Genomic DNA, 23,982 nt, shown 5'->3' with positions numbered 1-23,982 from the left:
TTCTGAGCGTACCCCGTGCGATTGTGGAAAGCGACAACAATGTCTACTCCGAGATCCAACCCCGACCAAAACAAGCCTCGCCTTTCGGATGCTCAAAAGAAGTTCAATCACATAGAAAGCGAAAAGAAGCGGCGACTTGCTATTCGTGAGGGCTATGACAGGCTGGCCTCGAACGTACCTGGAATGGAAGGACAAGGCCGAAGTGAGGCGATGGTATTGCAGGCCGCGGTCGTCCACCTGAAGGAGCAGCTCGCCAAGAAAGAGGAACTGAGGACGGCACTGAGGCGAGAGAGGGGTATGCAAGACGGCGAATTCGAGGGCATTTACCAAGTTGCACTGAAGGCCGTCAGAAGAGAAGGTGAGGAGGCGGTGGAGGACGACGATGGTAATGAGGATGAAGGAGCTTAAGGAGTAACTCCATAAGGCTCATGGTCTGTTCACGTTCACCAACACATTAAGTTGGTGATGAATGCACCGCTAATTCGCTGCGAAGAAGCACTCCGCCTTCTCATTACGAACGACCGTTGTCAAATTCAACATCGGCGGTAAAATGATCACGTCTCAGTCAAAATGTGGTGGGGCCTGCATGTACTCTTGACGTGTTGTCCGTATTTGCACTTCGAGCGACGGCGAGAAGGGCAGACCAGACAGCACTATGGATCGGCCTGAGTCATGCGGATCAACATGCCAAGGCTTTCAAGAGGCCGCCTGAATCCCCGCTTTTACGAATGACTGCACTTCATTCGTATTCGTAAGCCTGTGAACCACCGGCACCACCTCAACGTAGTCATCGAGCAATGTTCACATCTCATCCAATACATCGAGTGGATGCCAACATGTACCCCGGATACACAGCCACGGCAATGCGCACCACCACTACTTAGTCACCAATCAGGCATGCGCCAAGACTGGCTGAATCGGGTGCCTGCAGGCAAAGTAGGTACATAAAGGTCTACGTCTCTTTGCTTCGTATCGCTCTTTCGACCTTTCCTACTATATTCGACATCACTGAAACAGTCCAACCAATTGATGACATCAGGAGGATTTCGTAACAACATGCGGCACAACAATTTTGGTGGCCATATCTGCGGCTGTCACTACACCATCAACATCAGTCATTGGAAGGTTAAGCGGTACTACTTACCTCAAGTCAAGCTCGAGTCGCACACGACCATCACCCCGGTGTCCTTCACGACCAAGCTGACGCAGACATATCACAACCCCGAGGACAAGAAGCTCGACCAAGTGCGGTATACCTTTCCGCTATACGACGGCGTAGCAGTGCATGACTACACCATTCGTTATGCCGACAAGATCTTGAAAGGGATTGTCAAACAAAAAGACGTCGCAAAGAAGACCTACGACGCCGCCATTGAACGAGGCGAAACGGCTGGCTTGCTCGAGTCACTGCCCGCTGGCGTATTTGGTGTCACCCTTGGCAATGTCCCCACCAAGACCGACATCATCGTCGAGATTACTTACTGCGGCGAGCTGAAGCACGACGCGGAGATCGATGGGCTACGCTATACGCTTCCCACCAGCATCGCGCCGAGATACGGAAGCTATCCTGGCGAGGTGCTGAACAGTAACACGACAGCGAAAGGCGGGATCAGTATCAAGGTTGATATCGACATGGCTTCTTCCGCTATACGCAAGATTCAGAGTCCTAGCCACCCGATCGCAGTCTCCATGGGCGCAACGTCGACGACTGCGAACGCAGAGCAGGCGCCTTTCACGCCTGATCAAGCTTCAGCAACGCTTACTCTTGGCTCAGCAGAGCTTGCCGGCGACTTCGTCCTACAGATGTTGGTTGACAACATCAGTGAACCGAAGGCTATCCTCGAGGCACACCCCAGTCTTCCCAACCAGCGCGCCATAATGGCCACACTCGTACCGAAGTTCACCCTCAAGCCCAGCCACCCCGAGATCGTCTTCATTGCCGACCAATCCGGCTCCATGCGGGGCAGCAAGAACACGGCGCTTGTCAACGCGCTTCAGATCTTCATCAAGTCGCTGCCGCTGGGCGTCCGTTTCAACATCATTGCCTTCGGCAACAACTTCACGTCACTTTGGCCGAGTAGCCAAGCTTACAACGAAACGAGTGTCGACAAAGCTATTGCATTTGTCAACGGATTCACGGCGAGTTATGGCGGGACTGAGATCTTAAAGCCCGTCAAAGCCGCCTTCGAGCAGAGATTGAAGGATCTGCCGCTAGAAGTTATGCTGCTTACTGACGGCGAAGTCTGGCAGGAGAACAGCGTGTTCAGCTTCATCAACGAGCAAGTTCACGACAAGAAGATTGATGCGCGGGTCTTCGCCTTGGGTATCGGCTCCCACGTCAGTCATACTCTGGTCGAGGGCGTGGCACGGGCGGGTAATGGCTTTGCGCAGTTCGTGCAGCAGGACGAGGAGACAGATCGCAAGGTCATGAGAATGTTGAAGGGGGCGCTGTATGCTCATACCAGGGACTACAAGCTTGAGGTGCATTACGCCGACAGGGGTGAGAAGGAGGCCAGAGCGAAGGTTGTGGACCTGGAGGCCGACGATGAAGACTTTGAAATTGTGGAGAAAGTAGAAGACTGTCTAAAACTGAACGACGACCAGCCGCCTGCGTACGAAGCCGAGAAGGCCAAGATCGGTCAGCAGCCAACAGCCAGGTCTTTCTTCGACCAGTCCGCCGACCTCGACAAGTCCGTCAAGGACAACAAGCCGGATGCGGACCGCTACGCTCATCTCCCACCCATCGCCACCCCAAAACTCCTCCAAGCACCCACCGACATTCCACCCCTATTCCCCTTCAACCGCACGACCGTCTACCTCCTCCTTGGCCCGGACTCCGCGCACAAAGAAGTCTCATCCATCACCCTCCGCGCAACAAGCGACGACGGCCCGCTCGAGCTCACTGTGCCTATCAAATCAGTCGATTGCCACAGCGTGCCTACTATCCACCAGCTCGCCGCACGCAAAGCCATGCAGGACCTGGAGGAAGGTCGCGGATGGCTGCAGACTGCCGCTTTGGCGGATGGTGCCGCGCTAAAGACGAAGAATGCGAGCCGCTTTGATGAGATGGTCGAGCGTGAGGCGGTCAGATTGGGCGAGAAGTTTCAGGTCGTGGGTAAGTGGACCAGTTTCGTCGCTGTTGAGGCCAACTCGGGCGACGTGCTGAAGAGGAGAGCGGAGCCGGAGTGGGATGATGATATTGATACGGGAATCACTCCGGAGAGGCTTAGCGCTCCCATGGCTATGATGACTGCCGCTCACGCTCCGATGTCGAGGATGAGGATGGCTTCCGCAGCGGCTCCGGCGCCTGCACCGCAGGCTCCTGCCGCCACGTCGCGAAAGTTCAAGCGTGCAGCGGCCGCTCCACCCCCACTTCCTCCAGCCTCTTCCGCCCCCCCTCCGCTTGCTCCAGCCTCCGCCGGCATGTCTTTCGGTGGTCGTTGGAGCGGCGGAAGCCCCCAATCTTCGGCCCCCTCAAGCACTGGTGGCGGCAGGAGCTCCGGTGGAATGTTCAGCATGGGCGGCAAATGGGGTCTCGGCCGCGCCGTATCCGGTAGTGCTGAAAGTGGTCCAAGCCATTCGCCGAAGCATACGCGTCTCCCCTCGGCCAACACTGAGTCCGTCAAGACAACCGCAGCCGCCCAATTCGCGCTTACCAGAGGCATCGGACCCCCCCGCGATGCAGTCAGGCCTTCCAGTCATTCACCGCATCCAGTCGTGGTCTCTAAATCCCAGCCAGCAAATCAGCCAGCAGAGCTGGAAGAAATGGTAAGCCAAGAGTACAGCGCCAACGCTGCGGCAATGGCAGCACCGCGCAGCTTTGCTCCCCCAGCGGGTCTTGCTCGCCCCGTCTCTACTGCGTCTCCGATGCAGAGGCTCATTTCACTACAAACATTCGCCGGCTCATGGGCTTTCACTTCAGCTCTGCTTGACGCTATCGGAAAGCCGGGTCTTCTCAAGGGTAGTATTCATGGCTACGGCGAGAGCATGAGCGACGAGGCCAAAGCGACGTTGCTGGCGATTGCCTTCTTCGAGTCTAAACTGCCGTCGGAGAAGGATGTGTGGGAGATGGTTGTCGAGAAGGGGAGGAGGTGGCTGATGCAGCACGGTGTCTTGGTAGGACCCGAGTTGGAGAAGATGGTACAGGAAGTGAAGAAGTTGTTGTAGGTGTTACCAAGACTGGAGAGAATATGCTATTGGTTGGAGATTATGGCCAGTGACGAGTGCACCTACTAGAAGCCTGCAGGGGCATCGAATGGCGTCGTTGGAAGTAACATGAGCCATATTACATAGTTCGCTTGGTAGAACTAGGTTGGACAGCTGTTAACCGTGTGCATTATCGGCTGTACGTCTCCGCTGGAGGCATGATTGTATGAATCGAAGCATGGCTGGATACACCGCCCTGGAATCATGTGCTGCGCGGTCGACAACATCCATCTGCACAGAGACACCGCGCTCCAGTAGGCTGCGCTGCAGGTCGTGAGCGGTCTCAAGCCTATTCTGTGGTACAGCTGCAACCCTCTTAGCTGTTTGAGAAGTCATCTTCGCGTGCGCGAATCCACGCAGCCACTGCGAAAACTCTCCACCGCCATATGGCTGGTCGTCTTCAGCACCGACTGCAAGCTGGAAGAGCACTTTCGTCAAAGCTGGTATGTCGATGCGCTTCTGCAACAGGTTCTGAGCATCCGCGATGCCCTTTGGCCAGCCCAGTCGGTCGTCAAGTAGCGTCACAGACCCTGGCGCACCGACACTGACACCCAGTAAGCGTTCAGGATGCAGATAGGCGAATCTGTGCGCAAATTGACCTCCGCCAGAGAAGCCTAGAAGAAATATCTTGGCCGTATCAATGCCGGGCCAGCGATGTCCGACAATGTCTAGCATGCTTAGGAGCGCAAGATCCGAACGCAGATCTGAAGCCTTGGAGAGCTTGTAGGAATCTAAATCGACGGGACCTTCAAGCCCTGCTGGGAACAGCGGTACCAAGACTGCGCAAAGATTATCGTCTGCGAAAGCACGCCATTCTGCGTACAGGGGGCTTGTGTTTCTACCGGTGCCGTGAACGAAGACCAGAAGTGGTAGCTTGATCTTGCCTAGAGCATCGTAGTGCTGAGGTGGGATATAAAGCGCATATGAGATGCGCGGATCCGTTTTGAGAGCTGTAAAGGGCACGTGGCCGACAAGGAACGCCGCCTTCAGGAATTGTGGTGGGATGTCAGCGGTCGTTACTGAGTCCATTGGGCCAGGCGTCATCTCAATATCATTGTACGGTGTGAGTGGTCACTTCACTGTTTATATGTTAAAAAGGTAACGATCACTTGTTGGGCGCAAAGGTGCCGGCCTCAAGCCGGCTTTACGCCTCCGTTTCGGCCGAGTACTGGCTTCCCTCTTCGAGCGGTAACTGCGGTGGTCGTGCTGTTCAAGCAGTGTTCGATACGCATGACACGTGCCAGGATATAGCATCTCCGCGCTGTGAATCTGTGATCCATCCTTACTGCTATCTGGTGTGGGAGGCCGCCGCTTGCCCAGCAATCGGCCCGTGTCAGAACTCAATTCACGCAATTTGGCTTCGGCAGCTTGAGTATCAGCTGGCATAGCATGCTCAATGGAAATCTCGGTCTCGTCGCACACGTCTGCTCCTTCACAGCCCCGTGAGGTGAGTCCACTCTTCGTAAAGCCGAATACCACCGCCGGTGTGAAGCTGGCGTTCTCTGGGTTTCTCGGCCCGACAGATCAGGGTCGTCTGTATCTGGGCTGAAGGACCTTGGGTAGTAGATTAACCTCACGCTCGAGCTCATGCGCTGGCAAGTCTTGCGCATTGGCGCCCAGACTCTTCCGCAAGACCTCGGCAAGGGCGAGGATGTCGTGATAGATGCTGATATCCTGCTTATAGTTGGCCGTACGACTGCAGTAGAAGAACGTGCACTGTAGGACGATGAGGAATGTTGTGAACACTGCGGTGGTGGCGGCGAAGAGAAGTAGTATCTGAGCGGAGAAGCCTCATCGATAGGCCTTGGCTGGGAGACATTTACTGTTTTCCTCCATCCAGGCTAAGCTGACTGACGTCTTGTCATTGCAAGAGTAATAGCTACCGTTCAAGTAGCCGCTGATTGACAGCGGCGGCGCCGAGAGTGAGATGTTCTCGCCGCCGATTGTGATATCGCTTGACAGCTGTACCCAGGGCGTGGCGTTTGCGGGGACAGAGAAGGTACACTCGTAGGTGGCCGACCGGCTTCATCACACGGAGTGAATTTTGCTTTGCTTGCGGGTCCACTGGCCTCCAGCATGTCTTGAATGCTAAGAAGAGTTTGGCAGTCTAGAGCGGCTAGTTAGATCAACTAATGCGACCCGGAAAAGGAAGAGCATGCACCCATAGAGGTTACGGTAGTCTTGCCATCTGCCGTTATGACAAGACATGGTGCCAGACCCCCCGTTCCAGGCCTACGTATCAATCGCTACCGTCAGCTTGATCTTAGACAGGGATTCAGGGTTATATTCAAGAGTTTGCGTAAAAAGGAAGCATCGATGCCCAAACCATCTCGATCCCCATCCATCACCTTGTACTCTAAAGGCCGCATGCCTGCGGTCTTAATCAGACCGCTTCCGTCTTCCGGATTCATGACCCATGGTATGAAGGTAGCCTGATATCCAGTCATGGCGGAGAGGATCGTCGGAAAAACACGACATAGGCGATGACAGCGAACAATGCACAGTGGGTCCAGGCAACCGTGAGCCTTTCATTCCTAAAAGCGGGGGTGGGAGGACGCGATGTAGAAGGCCTGACAATCTCCCAGAGAGACCTCGCACCGAGGCCGGAAAAAGCAAGACAAGAGTACAGCGGAATTCTCAAGGGCTGCTGTTCCATAAGGCAAGTTCAAGAGCGGCGAACCACAGGGTAGACGGCAAGAATAAGCAACGTTTGCCCCATCCTAGCTACGATAAGGTCCCACGCGAGATCTGCCTTAGGTAAGTCAATGCAAATTACAGAACGTCATATTGAGTACTTACCGATACTTTTGGCCGGTGCGAAAGTAAACTCTCCCAAAGGACAGAGTGATAGAGAGGAGTAGCGAAGGATCGAGGATAAGCCAGCTCGTGTCATGCCACTCGAAATTGTCCCACCCAACGAAGAATGGCACCGCCGGAGCACCGTTGGCGAGGCAAATTACAGGAATGATGGAGTCAGATAGGTTGCTATTCTGTACCAGGAAATACGCACCGCTGCATATTGTCATGGGCAAACCGAAAGCAGCGGCGAAAAGAGTATCGATAGACACAAGGGTAGAGGCTGCAAAACTTCACGCACCAGCGCCTTCTTCAGTCGTTGTCCTAGGACTTCAATCGTGGTAGCGTAAGAGCCTGGAGGAGTTGATCTTGTTGAGACCGAAGAACAAAGGTATAAAGGCGCGGACGCGACGTTGCTGTTACTCACGGCTGCTGGTGTCGCTGGCGAGGCATTTGTCGTCCTTTATAAATTAATTGCAGAGCGCTTAATCATCGTGCTCGCTTGTTTGAGGTTGGTCAACGGCCATTCTCGCTTTCGATGTCAGGGGCATTGTATGCAAGCACTCAGCCAACCCACGAGTAGAGAGATTGCTTGTTGAATGTTGGCCCCCAAGACCGCTTATCGGTGCCGCCCTCGAGCGCCACGTTCTTGGCGGGAGTGTTGCACCAGCACGCGTGCCATGTTTGCCGCGGGACATTAGGTGACGATGTGACTCGGAGAACAGTTGCAGTGAGGTCGGGCTAAAGTCAAATTGGGGCTACCACCTCCCAGCGGCGGCGTACATGATAAGCTTCTGAAAAGAGCGTACAAAATGTTTGGGTGGTTGACAGCATTGGGAACGTGCCAATAAACACTACCTTATGAAAGCACTGTACCTTCTTGTAACGGTCGTATGATGGTACGCAGGGATGAGGAGCTCAGAGCTGCTTGGAAGACGGAGAACGGGGAAGGTACACGAGAGATTTGTAACGCAAGTGCGCAATCCCGGGGTAGCTAGCTGCCTATGAGCAATCCTGGTGACTACACATTCGCACGTATAGATATTGTACAAAAAGGGGAGCATTATTCTGGAACTACGTTTACGATCACATCCTTACGCTATCACTTCAACGCGCGTCATAGCCTCACATAGCTCCTAAGAGCGGCTAAAGGTGGCTAAGCTCGACGAGAACAAACACCACAATCGCTACCATGGCGTAGGCAAGAATGCCCAATGGTGTCGCAACGGCCAGCGCTCTGAACTTGTCCTGCTTTCTCATCTCCACCACACGCCCTCTGGTATGAGCCCTCATCCTCCCGTCAAACCCTCCGAGCCCAAACACCAAAGCGGAGATTGGAAACCAGGCAGTCATAGAGAGGTAGCGCTCAGAGATTCGCTTCTGCATAACGTGTAGGTCGGGAGCACCCGCAGCGGCTCGAGCAATAAGTCTTGGCTCCATATTGGCGTGAGAGGGCATGTCCAAGGCATTATGCTGGCCACAGACAGGTGTATCCATGGTCCAGTTCTGCTCGCGGTCCTGAAGCTCAGCGTCGGTAAGGCGACGGTTTGGCAGGTGCGAGGTAAGTGTGCTGTCCTGGGCTTCGAGCGCATTTGCGCTGTCTGCATTGTTGCCTAAGATGAAAGGTATCGGAGCTTTCTGGCCGCTCATAGCAGGGCAGGCTCTGATGCGCTGCATCTCGACAGCAATGTGGTCTCGGTGAAGGTCCGCAGAGCCATTAGTATTCGGCTGTGGGAGTGGTGAAGCCTCGAACATACCGTACGGCGAGCTTGGAGTATTCGGTAGCTCACCGTGCACTGTTTCAAAAGCATTCGCGGTCTCGCTATAAGCGAGGCGGGTTGAAGTTGGCGAAGTACGAAAATGGTCATCCATGATGAAGCGGTGCTCCGAATGCAAGGACGGCGTCTGCTTGCCGAATAAACCGCGCGTAGAGGAGCTGAAGCTTGGAGCCTGGCGAAGGCCGAGCTTGCTCATAATGCTCCGAAACCTCTGGTCTGGCTCGTAGGCGCGCTGCTTGCCCTTCTTGCGATCAGACATGGGCTCGCGCTCGCGCATCCCTTTCCCGATCTCGTCGGCGGCATTTTGAACAACAGCACGGTGTTGCAGTCTGAGCTGCTTAAGCTCAACTTCGTCGCGATACTGCTGGAGCTGCGCGTCGGGGGTAATACCCAAGCCACGGAGATCGGTAAGCTGGCTTTGCATAAGGGAAGCCGTGATCAACTCCGTGGCGCACCTTTTGACACAGTTGTTCGTCGGTTCGCCTTTCACTCGCTGAGCACGCGACGTGTGCAGCTGGTACTCTGGGCTTTCATACTGTCGGTCGATCTGAACGGCCCGCCCTGTGCGCACAGTACCAAGAGACGGCAGACTTTGCAACGGTAGCTGCCCAATGTCCTGCTTATAAGCGCTCCCTGCATCACTGGTGTCGGCGTGGCTGACGAAGCTGTCACGATTCCGATCGTCCTGTATGTCGGAGGGTCCGTCATCGTCAGCAATATCTTCCCAGTTCGCCCCAGCCGAGGCGACGGTATCGAAAGACACGGGACGAGTGTGTGGCAATCCAACTGCACTGGTCACAGGCCGCGCCCGACTGTTCTCCATATCGACATTGGACCACGACTGCGGTATGCTGCTGTCAACATGGCGAGGACTGTTGTAAGATCTCGTCGTGACTGGTCCTAGCGTTCGATCGAGCTTTCTCGCCGCGGTAGCCACCCATTGTGTCAAGGGTCTTACTGTCATGCTGCTCGGAACGGCCTCCGCTTGCTTTGCGCCACTGACGGAGCCTTTGACTGCTCCGGGCGGCGTCAGCTTTAGCAGTTCGTCCGTCGGGCCATAAGTCTGATCGCTTGTCGGCGACTCGGTAACTTCAGTCAAGTACGGCAGAAGATATCTCGGCTGTGGTGCTGATTGCTTTGAAGGCTTCTGGATTCCCTGCTCGTTCTGGCTTTTAAAGCTTTGGTTGCGTAAGCTTTCGAAGTCGTGGGCTGGCGAGGACTCTGAGCGGTTCAGGATGTACGTATCGGCGCCCATCAGCAGCGATGAGTCACTGATGCTCTTGTGAATAGCATGCTCATGGAGAGCATGCGATGGGTGCTGATAGCCGTACTGATCCACAATCTCATCTATCGTGGTGTCTCTGTCTAGTGGGAAGGCACGCCTGTTGAAAGCAACTCGTAAGTGCGCTCAATATACGGAAAGGGGAGTCGCGGGAGGACGACGGTACATACGCCTCAGCATCTGCACCTTCATCATACACCGACGGCTCGCCACTTCCGGCTCGCTCGGTCGCGCTTTCGGGATGCTGATAGCGACGCACAACCTCGATGGGGTCTGTAAAGCGCTGCCGCACTTCAACTGCATCATCATCACTGACCGAGAGGTCGAATGGGTTGCTGATTTTACTGCGTGTGCTGTATGGATACGCAGAGCTCGTGCGCTGGCTCGAGTCTTTAATACTGGAGTCTTCGCGCGGAAGATTGGCCGCGATGATGGCTTCACGCTGATTCACTGGATGGGTTCGGCGCGAAGCTTCTCGTGCAAGTAATACGCTGCGTCTTTCTGCAGATGGCTCGTAGTCGTGAGGAGAAGTCGTTGCACTCGGCATGGTGGGGATGCCCATAATGCCAAATCTTGCACTTTCCGGGTCGGCATACCGCCTTACGCGCCTCGAACTGCTCAGACTGGCGCTCAAAGATGGCGAGGATGGCTCGCCTGTAAGATTGTCATACGACATGTCGGCGTCTTCAAGGAAATAAGTGTCAAGTAAGCCGTCAATTTCGCCTGGTGTTTCGATGTCGTGCTTTCCCTGCTTCGCGGTTAGCAGAACGAAGCACATGCAGACCTGCCGTACCTACAACCAGCAGTGATGCGTGAGGATTGACCAGATCAAATGAAGCGCCTCGGTAATGCAGCGTAGCCGGACTGGTCGGCGGAGTTGGCTCGTTGGAATGTCCTGCTGGCAAACGTAAGTTAAGTGCAGCCATAAACGTTCGTGAGTGACATACCAAAGGTGTCCGTCCAGTTATAGTTTGGCGGGATTGGGAATCTGTATTTGGAGAGGGTGTAGGTTGACTCTCGACTTGATACCTTATCCTCGCCTGATGAAGGTTCGGCGCTGCCGCTCGAACTTTGCGCAAGACCTGCAAATCTCACTGAACGACCACCGATTTTCCTGTTAGTGTTGCCGCTTTCAGCGGCCCAAACGGGACCGTTGCCGCAACCGCCACCCTCCGCTTGGTTTCCCGCTGCTCGTAGCTCTGGATCACTCGCTGCAGGCCTTGACCCAAGGTCATACGAACCAGTGTCAATCACCGCCGCGTAAACACACCACTGCTGCTCCGCCTGCCTGGGAAGCCGCTTAGACGGTTTCAATGCAAGAAACTTACGTTTTGTTGTGATCCCGCTACGCTGAGAGGGCGGGCCTTGTCCTGCGACACCGCAAGGCTGCGGAGAGTGTGCTGGTGTTGAATGTAGCGTGGAGATCGTTGATGAGAGCGAAGGTGATGAGAGCGATCTTTGTTGGTGCGGTGATTGTGGTGGAAAAGCTGGAAGAAGTGAAGGCCGGAGATATGCCGCCGGTAAGGGCGCTAGCGTGGGAGTCGGTCCCGTGACGTAACGGTCAACAAACAGGTCACTGTATGCTGCACTGGTAAGATCCTTAGTCGAAGCCTTCCGCCTCAGAGGAGGCGATGCACTTCTCCAAGTCCACAAAGTGGACGACGGCGATGTAATAGGATCTCCGTGGTGGTCTGCAGAACTAGGCGTGGCAGGTGGGCTTAGCTGGTCCAAGGGCCTCGAGTAGTTGGGCGGAGACCGCTGTGTAATAACGTTAAAACGGTATTGCCTTTCGAAGAGGGGCATGTTCCTGGCATCCATTCTTGCGCGACAACCAGTACTCTGCTCCTTTAACTTGACGAGCTTGTCTACGATGAAGCAACAGGGCGTGCGCTCTTGCGTTCCACCTGATCGCAAAAGGTACACACTGTGCTGTCCTCTCTGAGCCGGCGGAGTCAGACTGCTAGACAGGCGAGTGAAGATCCAACCTGGTGAGGATGTACGGTAAGCCTACTATTCACTGCCAATATTGTCAAACTTCAACGTTCTGCCAGATGCATATCGCTCTGCCCGAGCCGGACGCACCACGTAATGCTGGCCAGCCGAGGAGGGTCGTCCTGATGCCAGTAGCGTCAAATCTGAAGCCGAACACAGTCTCCTACAGGTCGGCTATGCGCACCCTCACACTCTTAACATTTTTTGCCGCAGCGCTGAGAAGTGCTTTAGGACTGTCCATCTCGGTCTCTGTATGCTCGCTCTCATCACGATGGCCGGCGAACGCACAGTAAGTGAACAGCAAGATCTATCTAGACCTTGTTCGCGGAAAGAAAGGACTCGACTCGCAGTACTCGTGGCAGGGAGGACAGGGTAAGAAGGCATGTGGTCGGGCCAGCAGCTGTAAGCAGCTTCGAACCACGTCGAACAACTCACGCTTGCAAAAGCTTTCACCAGCGTGACAGCCATATCTGGGAGGTCTCCGCTTCGCTCAGGGTTGCTAATGGGGCACACTTGTGCGATGTGTGCGCAGAAAGAACGATGTCGTTCAGGCGATTGGCCCATGAGCCCGTTGCCGGACGTTCCCGTCTGAGACAGAGGTTAAACCTCCAGCGAATCAACGACTTCTTTCCTAATAGTTTCTACCTCTGGACCGCGTACAGTATTACCAAAGTGGATTCATGATGCCGTATTTCGTTCGTAAGCCGAGAGAGGCTATGCAAGTCATCTGTGGCTGCATCGGCATGGGACTGTATACCGGTCGCTCCAATCAGCATTCAATGCTCGAATTTCACCAAGTGGCGCGCTTTGACAAGAGCAGATATCATACAATGTCGAACGGATAATCTGGCCCGATAGCGTGTTTGGCATGTGCAGAATGACGAGATATCCAGTTGCGAGGTCCGTCACCAGATGACATGATCCTGGTCATAGTCAATTCGGCGCACAATAACATGCGAGGTAAGGTTCACACAGATGGATGGACTCTTGCAACGGATATGTTAGATTACACTCCCGTTGCCTTCATGTGGTAAGCGCTATTGATCCCTCTGACGATGCCGAATGACACGCCCGCCGCCGCTGCACCCACCAAGAACGTCTGCGCCGCACTGACTACGGCGTCTTTCGAACGGCAACCGGTCGCTACTGCCTTGACGTAACCGAAAGTAAGCAGCACAAATGTGGTGACGCCAATGGACGTGAACAAAGCATGGTTGACCGTCTTGAAGGCGAAGTATGGAATCATTGGAAGAAGGCCACCTAGAGATCCTGTTAGTGTCAATCGCACCTACACTCAAACCGGCAAGGAGCAGCCTCCTTCAGAACGCAAGCAACACTCACCGAGTAAGTAAGACACGCCCATCACGAGACCTTCGACACAAGCCATCTTCAAGCCAGGTTTCTGCAGTTTGAGCTCGAAATCCATCATGAATTGAACCCACATGTCTTCGTTGGCTTTCAGGCCGTCAACCACACCGCTCGCGTCGGCCTTGCTGATTCCGTATTTCTCGAAGATCTCGTAGATCTCTTCTTCCTCTGCCACTGGCTTCTCAAGGACTTCTTGCCTCTCCCGACGTTCTTCGACCTCGTAATGCTTCTTCTCGGTCACTGCTGCGAGGTACGCACCCAAGCCCATTGAGATTGAGCCTGCAAACAGCTCGGCGAGGCCACCGATGATGACGAGCTTGGAAGAGCCCAGAGACGATAGACCCGCGGTGAGTGCGAAGGGAACAGTAAGTCCGTCGGCAAAACCAATGATAGCGTCTCTGACGAGCTCGCCGTGCTTGGCATGGTGCTCGGTATGACCATCTCGCGCTGATTGATGGGCCATTTCAGGCTTTTCTCTACGGTGTCAAACAGATCAGGCTGCAGGTATTTTCGAATGTCATAGAACGGCCCTGCGCCAGAAGAGGAGGGGGAGAAGCAACCGCAAACCGTGTTCTCGCGAGTGTCGCTGACGGGATCTTAAACCATCGATGGATCAGATTTCGAACAGGGATAGGAGCGCACCCGTCCCGACATCACCTATCACAGTTGTAGGAGCCATGTGGTCACTCAGAGTCACGAATGCATCATCAATCCTGCACTTTGTGTTGCTTGTGAATAGCTAATGGCCCAATATCGTTACCGTGGAAGGCGGTGGGATACCCGTTAGCAACGGGCCTACAGCACTTGCAAGTAACGGGTGTTACAGTCTCAGTCGTATCACTGAGGTCACGGAGTATTACACTCACACAAGACAGTTGAGAGGTAATTGGTCGGGCAAAGGGTGCCACGTGAAGGAGCAAACAAGGCAGAAAATGCACACAGTGTGGACGAAAGCATGAAAAGGGACGCGGCTATTGCGGCCAAGCGGCCACCGCGTGCTCGGCCGCTTGCAACCATCTTCTGCTACTATCACCTTGTCCAACCCCATGTCTACTCCAAATTGACTTGTAGGGAGGCTAGGGTAATGCACACCAAGTTGACGCAATGGTAGTGTGTTCTTGCTTCCACGTGCTTGCTTCGCTATGATGCTCAACGCTGTCTTCTACGCACGCTTCCACCCCGAGCGAGGACCGTGTGTCGTTCACCAGCAGCCGGCCGACAGCATTGTAACGGCTGATATTTCGAAGCGGACACTCATCAGCTTTAGTGACATATCTGCCTACATCATTCCGCCGTACGGGTTGTGTAACCGCTCCCTGTCCATCTCTACGAACGGATACCGTGTGCTAGGCTTCCCAATCAGCTTGGAAGATTTCAAATATGAGCGGAACAGATTCACCTTCAGTATTTGCTTCGTGCTACGAGAAGATACTGACGTACGGCTTTGGACATCAGTCGTTGCGAAGACAGCGGCTTTCTTCAGATCGATGGAGGAAGAAGACGGCTTGCTTCAAGCGGAAGAGAGACTGTCCAATCTTATATGGGCTGGCGACAAAGGCTACCCTGCCCCTAACGTTGGTGTAGTATACTCACTCTTAGAAGATCTTATCGAAGATCTGAATGCATATGCAGAGACCTGCATTCGCATCAACGACGTTCATGTTCTCAACCTGCGCCTTACCAAACCGCACCCGGCGGTTGCAGATGTCAAATCATGGGATGTACCCCTACTAGTCCGACCGCTTCCAGACCAAAAGCACTGGACATGGGACCTCACTTTAGCTCGCATTCTTCCGCACGTCGATGGTATCAAGCACATTCAACGGATCGCAGATATCCTGGATGTCGAGCTGAAGCTGGTCAAGCGCGCAGTCAAAAATCTCATATACCACGAACGCGCCATGCTACTGGACATCTTCCACTTTCAAGCCATTTACATGCCGACAGCCAATTTCGCCCGGTTTGTGCAGGATGAGGAGATGCTTGAAGAGTGCCGTATGTATGTGAACATTGACTCTCCTGTGGCCGGGCACATGAGCTCTGTGCCAACGCCCGAGACTCAAGATCATGCGAAGAATGCACTCATCAGCCTCTACACATCCTTACTCCCCGGCTTAACCCTGCAAAACTTCGTCCTGGCTAATGAGCACGAGTTGGCTACCATTGACATTCGCCGCTTTATCACCTTTGGCGTGATCCAAGGCTTCCTCCGCCGGATACACAAGTATGCTCTTGCCTTCGACTCAACCTCACCGTCTACGCAAATGCTCGGCACGACAGAGTCTTCACCCAGCAAAAGCAAGCCAAGATCGAATGAAGATGCGCTTCGCGACTTCGAAAGGGCGTGGAAGAACGCTGCGCTCAGCAGCGGTTGGTCCACGCCTCCCATGAAGCCTCCCTCACTAGCAATCGGGTCGGCTCACAGCGAGCGAAGCCAAGAAGAAAGGTGCAGTGAAGAGGATGAACGCTTGAGATGGTATATCGACGGCACGCATTGCCTGGATGAGGTTTGTATGGCCATGAAGATGTCACAAACTAAGCTTGTTGAGAGACTTCGGGGAGGAAACTTCGGCGAGGTCATCTTTGTGAACAAGTGACGGTGAATTTTAGGCACCGTGAGACTTTGGCTGTTGCAGCTCCTGATCGACGCGATACAGTAGACTCGCAGCTCCCATGTCATCTGGGCATGATGGTATAGGTGGACCACCAGCAACGAGTCACGGCTTCGCTCCCTGGACAGCTTGTTCCAGCTAGATTGCTCAGTGCTCCTCCGAACATCATAGTTGTCAAGGGGAACGATACACCAACCAGATCTAGACTTGCTCGATGCAAAACTGTGCAGTGTCGCAGAGATATTGAAACGCAGGAGTTGACGCTTGCCTGAACTGCCAGCCGAGCTTCGCCGTTGCATTTAAGAGTACCTCTGCACCATCGACGTCGCGTTCGGGAAGCTGAAAGCGGTTGTGGCAAACCCTGATCATCTGCTTCTAACCAAGATGGGGGCAAAACGCCGACTCTATATGGTATAATTGGAAGCGGCTGCATCAGGTGCTCGACTGGGCACGGAAGGTTGCTTAGAGGGTATCATGACATAGTGACCTAGAACTTCCATACAGCGCCAGACAAAACTCAGTTTCGTGACCTGAAAGCGCACAGATGTCTCTGCGAAACAGTTGCTCAATCAATCGTCATCCGCGTCGGCATATGGCCCAAAGGATGTGCCGGGCTGTCAAAGCTGTCCGGCCCATATGTCGCATATTTCCCATCCACCGCCTCCTCCGAACTTGGGGCGGCTCTCTTCCGAATGTGCGGCCCAAGTCCCTTGTTGAAGTTTCGCATGCATATGAATGCTATCACGATGGTAACGATTAACAGCAGTAGCGTGAGTACAGCGAAAGTCGTCAGACTCCTCCTCGCGGGCATGTACTCTAGTTGTCGCGAGGCAGAGGACGCGTACATGCGCACCAGCTTGAAGACAAAGTAAGCTGCTGCGGCAAAGTAGACGATGATGATGCAAGTCTGGCCAGCATATGATTCGCGGCGGGTGAAGAATGCCGCGAGGAAGAGGAGTGCGACTGTGATGGGGATAGCGGCCACGGTAAGCCAGAATTCGGCTGCGGTGGTGCCTTCAACCACAACGAGGAATTGGATGGTGAAGCCGAGGAAGAAGAAAAAGTCGAACTTGAGCAGGGCAATGTAGATCTGATTATTGCACAACGTCAGCGAAGGGGCAGGCACTGAGCAGATAGTAAAGACTTACCTGATACGTGCGGTAGCGCCGCGTCAGTGCTAAGTCGGCGGAGATTTGCTGGTAGATTGTCCAGGCAAATTCTCGGTAGAGCTTCCATGCTACACCGCTGAGCAATACAGTACCGAGTGCGATGATACATGGTCCTGCGATCAGGTAGGGTCGCAGAGCTTCGTATGTACCGGCGTAGATAAGGTTCCGTGATTGTAATACGCCGATCGCGGTGTCGACTTGGTTCATCTCCACGGAAGCGTAGATCAACATGCCGACGTTGTATATGCAGACTCCAATGACCTGGATAGTGTTCATAAGCCGGAGAGCATCCCAGACTAGAACAAGCTGATACACGAAGCCGAAAATGAAGATGGCCAGGTATGTCGGAATGGTCAGTGTCTGCGACGGCGGAGGATCTAACTCCCGCGAACTGTCGGTAACGCTCGACTCGAACTTGGCAAAGACGTACGCCTCCAATGCCGAGCTGATCAGGCATTGGAAGAGCGCAATGAGCATGAAGCTCCATGTCCACTTCGACCCGGGCATGTACATCTTGCTATCTCGTCTGCTATCCCGTCTTCGATTTGCGCCCAACGTTGGCGTCGCTAGTAAGCCGTTGCGGTCGGGGTACCCTCGGAAGTCTGCGCGCTCATATTGCGACCCTGATGGGCCGCTGAAGGAGTTGCCAGACAGTGGGTGGTAGGTGGGCTCGCCGCCGCCCAGCAGCGGGCTGCGCGCCTTGTGTGCCGTCTTGAAAGCGGTGACTGAGTCCTCCCGAGGAGACTCAGGCTCCGGTCCACCACAGCGTGGTTAGAACAATGTCGCTGACGGGCCGTTCTTCTGTATATGCTGCGCACTGCTGCTGTCGCTCGACTGTGTTGGCCTCGTCGTTGGGCTTGTGGTACAATAAAAGGAGGTCGCAGCGAATGCGCCCAAGGGGCCAGTGCGGTGCGTGCAGATGGGGGTGCTGCCTCGCGTTTCAGCCTCTAGTGTTCTCGGCGGGGTTACGCTGTGGGAAGCGGAGGTGCGATGGTGATGGTATGATCGCTACAAAGAATGCGGGATGGCCAGAGATATATTATTGCGGCTCGGGAGGCTAGTGATCCAAGATATAACGTCAGTGGTGTACTGTGCAGAGGCTAATACGAGAATGGGTGGCCAGTGAGGCTGTGAGCTGCGATGCGGCTTGTGCTGCCTCAGCCAAGCCCAACATCGCCAATAGGCGCAGACACCCGCGGAACGTCTCTACTCTATTTTGGCGCGAAGCACAATTTCAACACTCCATGCCAGATGGCGGCAACACTGGTCCCCTGCCACTCCTCATAGAGGAGGGTGAGGGTGGGGCGACCTCAGCAGCACACCATTCTCGCAATGGAGCTCGTTTCTATCTCCACTCTAAGGCAGCCCGCTGGAATGAGCGGGCGTCCGCATGCTTGTGTACGGTTATGGACAGCTCTGAACCCCTCTTACTGGCACCAACGGTCGAGAAGGTCGTTACTGTGTATAGATCAACGTTGTCGTCTCGAGCATTCAATCACTATATCATGCAACCGCCAGACACCCTGAAGCCACTGATAAGCGCATACCAGTATACTATGAACCCGAGTCCAGCGCCACTATTTTAACCCCAATGCTCAATCTCGAAGGGGTATCCCGTATTAAAAGTAACATTACCAGCCAGTCCATCAGATTCCCAAAACCCAGATACGCCGAACCTCGACTTAAAGGCCGCAGATTTTGTCTAAACCGCCCGGTACGTGTGGTCCGGCCACGGCATCCCAAACCCAGACGTCCTATGATGCATCTCCGATCTCGCGGACGCTGGCGGCAGCGGCGAGTAGCCCGGCGGCGCATCGCTCGGCAGTTCAGCGCTTTCGATAGGAGCCTGACTACCGATCCTGCTCCGGCCCACGAAGCCTTCCGACGGCGCTCTGATGGTCCTTGGGGAGAAGAAGTCCGACGCATCGTCCGCGTCTACTTCCGCCTCATCGGCACCCGAGTCTGGCGAAGACTCGCGTCGGTTTCGGGACATATCGTCCCATTGGTTCGCTTCCACAGAGATCTGGATGGGTATTTTGAGCTCCATGCTCGGTGCGAGACCGGCAGTGTGCACGCCCAATTCGAGCTTCAGCTGGTAGATACGGCTGATCAAGCAGGAATGGAAGGTGGGTACGAAAGCCTTGGTGGTGGGGAGTTCGATAGGCACGAGAAGGCGTGCTGTGTAATAGTCTTTGCCCTTGTAGTTGTCACTTGGTGCTGGCGTGCCACCCGTGCCAACAGAGGTGGTGGAGCAGGCGGAGTCGCGACGCTCTGGTGCCGGCTTCGAAGGCGCACATTTCGTCCACTCTACATTGGCCATGCACCGGGCTGACAGGCCGATCTGCTCGGTATGCAAGCCCTGCGATAGATCGTGCATTGCCGCATGCTTGCTCGGAAAGTCCTTCCTTGCGGTGCTGGAGAAGAAGGTAGCCGCTTTAAGCTTGCTGACCAGGCTGCCCAGCTTCGGAGGTGGTGCGTTTGCGTCAGAAGGATCGTATCGAAGCATCACCGTCGCCATGACGCTGGCGCTCTGGCTAGAGCTCAAGCGGAGCGATTGTGGCTGCGCAGCCTCCATTATCAATGTGCCAAGCTTGCCTTTGAGCACGCTCTTCTTGACTGACTTCTCTCTCCTCATGACATAATCACTCTCTGCGTCGCCGACCGCGAGCGGTGGATGCTCCTCCGTGGCAGGTATTACTCGCAGTCTGCGTGCTTTTGAAGCCAGTGATGCCTTGGTAACCTCGTCGCCTTGCATCTTCGTCTTCGAAATTTTGGCGAAGATTCCGTACCGAACGCTTGCCATTTCCGGCGCCATATCATCCGCATATTGCTGAGACTTGTCAAGATCTTTATCACCAAAACTTGGAGGCAGCTGCAAATGTGCGTCTCGTATCATGGGACTTTTGACAGTATGCTGGCAAATCCGTAGCAATAAGTGTGGGGGGATCACGAAGATGAACGGAAAGTCGTACGTCTGGCCTGCTCTAAGCATGCCACCCTCGGGGTAGTGCTCCTGCAAGCCGGGCTGTGTGAGCTTCAAGAACTGGTGGAACGCTTCTGCACGTCCTGACACTGCTGCTGCAGAAGTCAGACGTTCCACGAACGTTCGTGCTGTTCCAACGAAGTCGATTTCGACATCATCGAAGGCCGTATCGACTGGTGCAGTTACTGCTACAACACCTTCGATTCGGTCCAGGGTGCTGTACGTCTTCTTGCGTGTCGAAAGGTTGATCTTGATCTCCGGTTTCGGAGCTTGCACAAGGTTACGCAGCTTGTTGATGCTGTCACCATTTGGTAGTGGTGTCCGTGACATCTCGTCGGCAGCCTCCTTCAAGAGATCGTTGTCAGTTTGGATGACAATGATATCGAAGTGAGCGACCCTCCAAGCGGTATCGCAGAGGTGGCTGCCGGTGTCCCTACTAATATAATCTATGCAGGTTGTCGACCTTGCGCAGAACAGAGAAGTCTTCCGTGAACCGAAGGTATGAGCAGGGAATGAGAATACTGGTGAACGCAGAGGAGAAGCGAGACCTTACCATTAGATCAGCACAGCCATTCCTGCGAGCGGTGAGAGCTTTTAATTGCTCAATTTTCCTTCTGAGCCGAAGGTGTGTACACACGCCCTTCCAGGATTTGACTCACGCGGCGATCACAGTCAATCGATACCCCAGATGCAGCCACGGACGCCTCGTGAGTCCAATGCATTTCGTGCCAGCCAATCACAAACCATCATTGGCCCGTTAGCGTGTAAGTCGCAAAGCTTTTGTGGCGATCATAGGGCGTGAACTCCGTGCTCAACATCACATTGGCCGTCCTGCTTACTGAGCAGACACTGACGGTGATTCCTCAGCAGCATCCGCTTATCTCAAGCGTCTCACTATCACTTTGACCATAGGATTTTCAGACGTCATCGAAGCGCTTCAAAGGAAAACAATGTTTTCGATGGAATCTGTTGGGGCGTGTTCTGTAAGCGTAAGGCGCCCGTAGTGAGAACCCTTATGTGTGCGATGTCCTCTAAAGGTATGCAAACCCAGGCTCCGACAGCTAATAGTAGGTACTGGCGGCGAGGCGGGTGTGATGACACACACATGACCGTATATGTGAGGTCGACACGAGCGCCGCACTTCGCGTGATCGAAAATTCTGTTATTGGAGCTCCACGTGGGCCGCTAGAGGCACATATCCGGGCATGCAGTGCACCTCAGCCAGGTAAGCACCAACCCGAGGTGCAATAATGACTGGATGCCCAAACTTTGAAGGCTACTTACGGTTACGCAAGGCTTGAGACGACCGTGAGGGATTAAAGGGCGGAATCGCTGGCCAACATGGGCCGGTGTTCGCGTGCCGACTCGGGGTTCGCCGATGTCGGCATCGAAAGGAATAACCCCAGGTCATCATTCCGTGAGACCAACGTTCCATCGCCTCCAGAGCCCTACATTCTACGTTACTTGGCAGGCTGCCCTTGCGTTGCATAAGCTGTTGTCGATGTTCAGTGCTTACCATAGCTGAAGGTCTTTCTGGCCTCTCAGACTCATGCTGACTTGCCTAGAGGACGACTTACGATATCATGCTACCAAAATGTTTTGGAAAGGCCGGACAATAACAAACGGACCCTTGGCGAGTACGAATCGTGACTGAAGCGTCGTAGTCGACCCCGAGTAGCATCGGCCAATGTTCAGGTCAACTTCAAGGCTGGAGCGAACCAACCACTTCCTGTCAGTGTCTTTAGCTCTGTAGCCGGCTATAGTATCGTTTCTCGTATTATTAACGTGGATCGATATCTGCGGCCCATCTGAAAGGCGGCAAACAGGTAATGTTAATTCTGGACAGTCGGTAGCGTAAAGAGTCGACGGCGCATGCAGCTCGCTCCTGTTCGTGGGGTTGCTACACCTGCATAGCGGCGCGTGGTCCAGTACCAAAGGCATACGTGCAGATGCGGTGTAGAGGGGATAACGGCACTGGGCATGGAAACGCATACGACGGCCTTGTTGTTAACGCCAGCATGCAGCGGTAGCAGTCGTCTCGCTTTGATGACCGTTTTAAAAACAGCCATAACCGTACCAAAGGCACTCTCACTCGCTATGCACTAATAACGCCGCATAACTGAACGCCCACCCAGAAGACAGCCGCGCGATGCTGCAATGCCATGCTAATACTACACAACGTTCGTGAAAGATCGATTTATTTGCTGCGACCTTTTCCTTTCTTTGGTGGCGCCGAGGACGTAATCTTGGATGTTTGCATCAGCTCGCCGATGTATCTGCGACGTGTCAGTGTCGTCACGCACGCCAGTTTCGCTTGCGCTTGACTTACGACTGCAAGAATTTGTTGCCGCCCTCCAGCTTTTCGTGCTCGCTCTTGACTTCCTCGACCCGGTCAACGATCGCTTGCAGGCTCGTCTGCAACACTTTGGCCTGCTCGATCAAGTCTTTTCGCGCTGCCTCGCCCAATTGATCGACTTCTGCGCTGTTTCTTCTTGGTGACATCGAGCGCACGTCACCTTCCTCGATATCCTGGTCTACCACGACATTATGTGCATCCTCGCGCGACACGATCATCGAACCGCTGCTTTTGCGGCTTCCCATCTTAGGCCTCGTAAAGTGCAGAGTTTCATCGTCGCTCGCCAGGGCGCTGGAGTCCACAGACGGCGCTGGTGAGTGTAACGGCGGTGATGGAGCAGATGTATGATGTGAAGGTACAGCGATCGCAGGTATGGTGTTCGCCTCTAAGCTCATGGCCTGCTGATTCCTCTCTCGCAATGCTCATGAGCAGAGACGTAAGTCCGCTGAACTGCCGTGTTATTGGCACAATAGACGCAAATGCCGAGACTGGCCGTGCGTTCACGATTGCATTCGGCTGCAGCAGAAGGCTCCGTTGCAAGGTGAGGATGTCTCTAAAGGTATACAAGCGGAGCGAGAGGCTCCTACCATATATTGATTGGACTACTGCATGAAGTACACCCATCAATAGAGTATGAAAGCTACGGCCAGGTAATCCTGCGAAAGCCGCCTGTCAGGTGCGTTGGTGTGGTTGCACCACGAGGAGCTCACACCTGCTTCAGCTTAGCCCTGCTTGTTAGCGTGCAGGTGTTGCGGATAGTGGACCCTTTGATCGCCCACATTCTGACGATGGTGGCGCCAACAAGCTTATTGTTTGGCTTCCGCCCTACCGCTGTAGGGAGGGTGGAATGTGCTCAGTTGCAGTAAGTTTACCTGTATAGTGCTTCTCCCTGTAATCCTATCCACTCCAGCCCTTCGTTGTTGCAGCTTTACATGCGCCAGGCACGATCAGAAGCTTGGAGGTCAGAGTTACGGCAGGCTTTACAAAACGCTCAGTACTAGCAGAGAACATCGACAGAAGCTTGGTTTTCTGCGGACCCGGCTGCCGATCCGGATGAGCTACCCTGTCCGTCCATTGTTGGCATGTACTTTTGCGGATCACAATGTTACATGGATGGCGATTGCCTCGAGTTCATCAGGAACGGCGAGTCTGTGTGAAGCTTGTTCTCGCATCTTCACCGGAGAAACGGAAGGCTGCAACACCTTCCGACCTCTGGCGCGCCGATGTCTCCACCGCCTGTCGACTCGATTCGGGCCCTGGCCAAATATCCAATTATGCCAAGGTGGCATACTGTCCTTTGGAGTCGGTTGCGCGCTGCTCTATTGAAGAGTCTCCTCACTTTGCAACGCTTTATGCCCTGGCACCCAAGGTTTTCGAAGCCGCATGCGAGCCATTGTGATATTCCTACAGTCCCAGGCTACAAGTCTTGTAACAATCACC

At 54.3% G+C, this 23,982-nt stretch overlaps 13 protein-coding genes across 13 annotated transcripts; 4 read left to right on the top strand and 9 right to left on the bottom strand.

Annotated features, from left to right (window-relative positions):
* Positions 1-69: 69 nt before the first annotated feature.
* Positions 70-270, top strand: BAUCODRAFT_41458 (uncharacterized protein; the record flags this gene model as incomplete). The annotated part of the gene is made up of 1 exon (XM_007675455.1): positions 70-270. A coding segment is annotated over one exon (201 nt), but the record flags the coding sequence as incomplete, so codon positions are not given.
* Positions 271-1,056: 786 nt separating this feature from the next.
* Positions 1,057-4,167, top strand: BAUCODRAFT_64769 (uncharacterized protein; the record flags this gene model as incomplete). Its single annotated transcript, XM_007675526.1, has 2 exons — positions 1,057-3,349; positions 3,716-4,167. The coding sequence occupies 2 exons, from the start codon at positions 1,057-1,059 to the stop codon at positions 4,165-4,167; spliced, it is 2,745 nt and encodes a 914-aa protein (XP_007673716.1).
* A 156-nt stretch (positions 4,168-4,323) lies between these two features.
* On the bottom strand, positions 4,324-5,250 carry BAUCODRAFT_145747 (uncharacterized protein; the record flags this gene model as incomplete). Its single annotated transcript, XM_007675703.1, has 1 exon — positions 4,324-5,250. One exon carries the CDS (start codon positions 5,248-5,250, stop codon positions 4,324-4,326), a length of 927 nt encoding a protein of 308 aa, XP_007673893.1.
* Positions 5,251-6,816: 1,566 nt separating this feature from the next.
* Positions 6,817-7,447, bottom strand: BAUCODRAFT_136968 (uncharacterized protein). The gene is made up of 2 exons (XM_007675702.1): positions 7,006-7,447; positions 6,817-6,954 (listed from the first exon to the last, which is right to left on the bottom strand). The coding sequence occupies exons 1-2, from the start codon at positions 7,230-7,232 to the stop codon at positions 6,927-6,929; spliced, it is 255 nt and encodes an 84-aa protein (XP_007673892.1). The 5' UTR covers positions 7,233-7,447; the 3' UTR covers positions 6,817-6,926.
* Positions 7,448-8,148: 701 nt separating this feature from the next.
* On the bottom strand, positions 8,149-11,880 carry BAUCODRAFT_145746 (uncharacterized protein; the record flags this gene model as incomplete). Its single annotated transcript, XM_007675701.1, has 4 exons — positions 8,149-10,162; positions 10,233-10,810; positions 10,860-10,957; positions 11,010-11,880. 4 exons carry the CDS (start codon positions 11,878-11,880, stop codon positions 8,149-8,151), a joined length of 3,561 nt encoding a protein of 1,186 aa, XP_007673891.1.
* Positions 11,881-12,135: 255 nt separating this feature from the next.
* Positions 12,136-12,555, bottom strand: BAUCODRAFT_30993 (uncharacterized protein). Its single transcript, XM_007675308.1, has one exon. It carries the CDS (start codon positions 12,520-12,522, stop codon positions 12,241-12,243), a length of 282 nt encoding a protein of 93 aa, XP_007673498.1. The 5' UTR covers positions 12,523-12,555; the 3' UTR covers positions 12,136-12,240.
* A 276-nt stretch (positions 12,556-12,831) lies between these two features.
* Positions 12,832-14,074, bottom strand: BAUCODRAFT_30991 (uncharacterized protein). Its single transcript, XM_007675307.1, has 3 exons — positions 13,891-14,074; positions 13,396-13,787; positions 12,832-13,314 (listed from the first exon to the last, which is right to left on the bottom strand). The coding sequence occupies exons 2-3, from the start codon at positions 13,688-13,690 to the stop codon at positions 13,061-13,063; spliced, it is 549 nt and encodes a 182-aa protein (XP_007673497.1). The 5' UTR covers positions 13,691-13,787; positions 13,891-14,074; the 3' UTR covers positions 12,832-13,060.
* Positions 14,075-14,115: 41 nt separating this feature from the next.
* Positions 14,116-16,059, top strand: BAUCODRAFT_378571 (uncharacterized protein). The gene has a single exon (XM_007675700.1). It carries the CDS (start codon positions 14,565-14,567, stop codon positions 16,017-16,019), a length of 1,455 nt encoding a protein of 484 aa, XP_007673890.1. The 5' UTR covers positions 14,116-14,564; the 3' UTR covers positions 16,020-16,059.
* BAUCODRAFT_378429 (uncharacterized protein) lies at positions 16,060-16,597 on the bottom strand. Its single transcript, XM_007675699.1, has one exon. The coding sequence runs from the start codon at positions 16,465-16,467 to the stop codon at positions 16,099-16,101; it is 369 nt and encodes a 122-aa protein (XP_007673889.1). The 5' UTR covers positions 16,468-16,597; the 3' UTR covers positions 16,060-16,098.
* A 119-nt stretch (positions 16,598-16,716) lies between these two features.
* Positions 16,717-17,716, bottom strand: BAUCODRAFT_52176 (uncharacterized protein; the record flags this gene model as incomplete). Its single annotated transcript, XM_007675474.1, has 2 exons — positions 16,717-17,124; positions 17,183-17,716. Coding segments are annotated over 2 exons (942 nt in total), but the record flags the coding sequence as incomplete, so codon positions are not given.
* Positions 17,717-18,905: 1,189 nt separating this feature from the next.
* Positions 18,906-20,516, bottom strand: BAUCODRAFT_64387 (uncharacterized protein; the record flags this gene model as incomplete). Its single annotated transcript, XM_007675504.1, has 1 exon — positions 18,906-20,516. One exon carries the CDS (start codon positions 20,514-20,516, stop codon positions 18,906-18,908), a length of 1,611 nt encoding a protein of 536 aa, XP_007673694.1.
* A 1,418-nt stretch (positions 20,517-21,934) lies between these two features.
* On the bottom strand, positions 21,935-23,265 carry BAUCODRAFT_30984 (uncharacterized protein). The gene is made up of 2 exons (XM_007675306.1): positions 22,516-23,265; positions 21,935-22,462 (listed from the first exon to the last, which is right to left on the bottom strand). The coding sequence occupies exons 1-2, from the start codon at positions 22,935-22,937 to the stop codon at positions 22,384-22,386; spliced, it is 501 nt and encodes a 166-aa protein (XP_007673496.1). The 5' UTR covers positions 22,938-23,265; the 3' UTR covers positions 21,935-22,383.
* Positions 23,266-23,644: 379 nt separating this feature from the next.
* BAUCODRAFT_120009 (uncharacterized protein) lies at positions 23,645-23,941 on the top strand (the record flags this gene model as incomplete). The annotated part of the gene is made up of 1 exon (XM_007675698.1): positions 23,645-23,941. The coding sequence occupies one exon, from the start codon at positions 23,645-23,647 to the stop codon at positions 23,939-23,941; it is 297 nt and encodes a 98-aa protein (XP_007673888.1).
* Positions 23,942-23,982: the final 41 nt, after the last annotated feature.

This window comes from Baudoinia panamericana (assembly GCF_000338955.1).
Source record: "Baudoinia panamericana UAMH 10762 unplaced genomic scaffold BAUCOscaffold_3, whole genome shotgun sequence".
Classification (NCBI taxonomy): domain Eukaryota; kingdom Fungi; phylum Ascomycota; class Dothideomycetes; order Mycosphaerellales; family Teratosphaeriaceae; genus Baudoinia; species Baudoinia panamericana.
Note: the sequence above shows the minus strand (reverse complement) of the source record. Positions and strands in the feature narration are given on the sequence as shown.

What these genes read in the sequence shown, in the direction of transcription:
- BAUCODRAFT_378571 (XM_007675700.1), top strand. Translation starts at nt 14,565, where the DNA reads ATGATGCTCAACGCTGTCTTCTACGCACGCTTCCACCCCGAGCGAGGA.
- BAUCODRAFT_30984 (XM_007675306.1), bottom strand. Translation starts at nt 22,937, where the DNA reads ATGAGCTTAGAGGCGAACACCATACCTGCGATCGCTGTACCTTCACAT. An exon ending in GGCAACAAATTCTTGCAGTC is followed by an intron (nt 22,463 to 22,515) that starts GTAAGTCAAGCG and finishes GACACGTCGCAG; the next exon opens with ATACATCGGCGAGCTGATGC.
- BAUCODRAFT_30993 (XM_007675308.1), bottom strand. Translation starts at nt 12,522, where the DNA reads ATGGCTGTCACGCTGGTGAAAGCTTTTGCAAGCGTGAGTTGTTCGACG.
- BAUCODRAFT_378429 (XM_007675699.1), bottom strand. Translation starts at nt 16,467, where the DNA reads ATGCAGCCGCTTCCAATTATACCATATAGAGTCGGCGTTTTGCCCCCA.
- BAUCODRAFT_30991 (XM_007675307.1), bottom strand. Translation starts at nt 13,690, where the DNA reads ATGGGCTTGGGTGCGTACCTCGCAGCAGTGACCGAGAAGAAGCATTAC. An exon ending in GGGCGTGTCTTACTTACTCG is followed by an intron (nt 13,315 to 13,395) that starts GTGAGTGTTGCT and finishes CAGGATCTCTAG; the next exon opens with GTGGCCTTCTTCCAATGATT.
- BAUCODRAFT_136968 (XM_007675702.1), bottom strand. Translation starts at nt 7,232, where the DNA reads ATGACAATATGCAGCGGTGCGTATTTCCTGGTACAGAATAGCAACCTA. An exon ending in CGCACCGGCCAAAAGTATCG is followed by an intron (nt 6,955 to 7,005) that starts GTAAGTACTCAA and finishes TACCTAAGGCAG; the next exon opens with ATCTCGCGTGGGACCTTATC.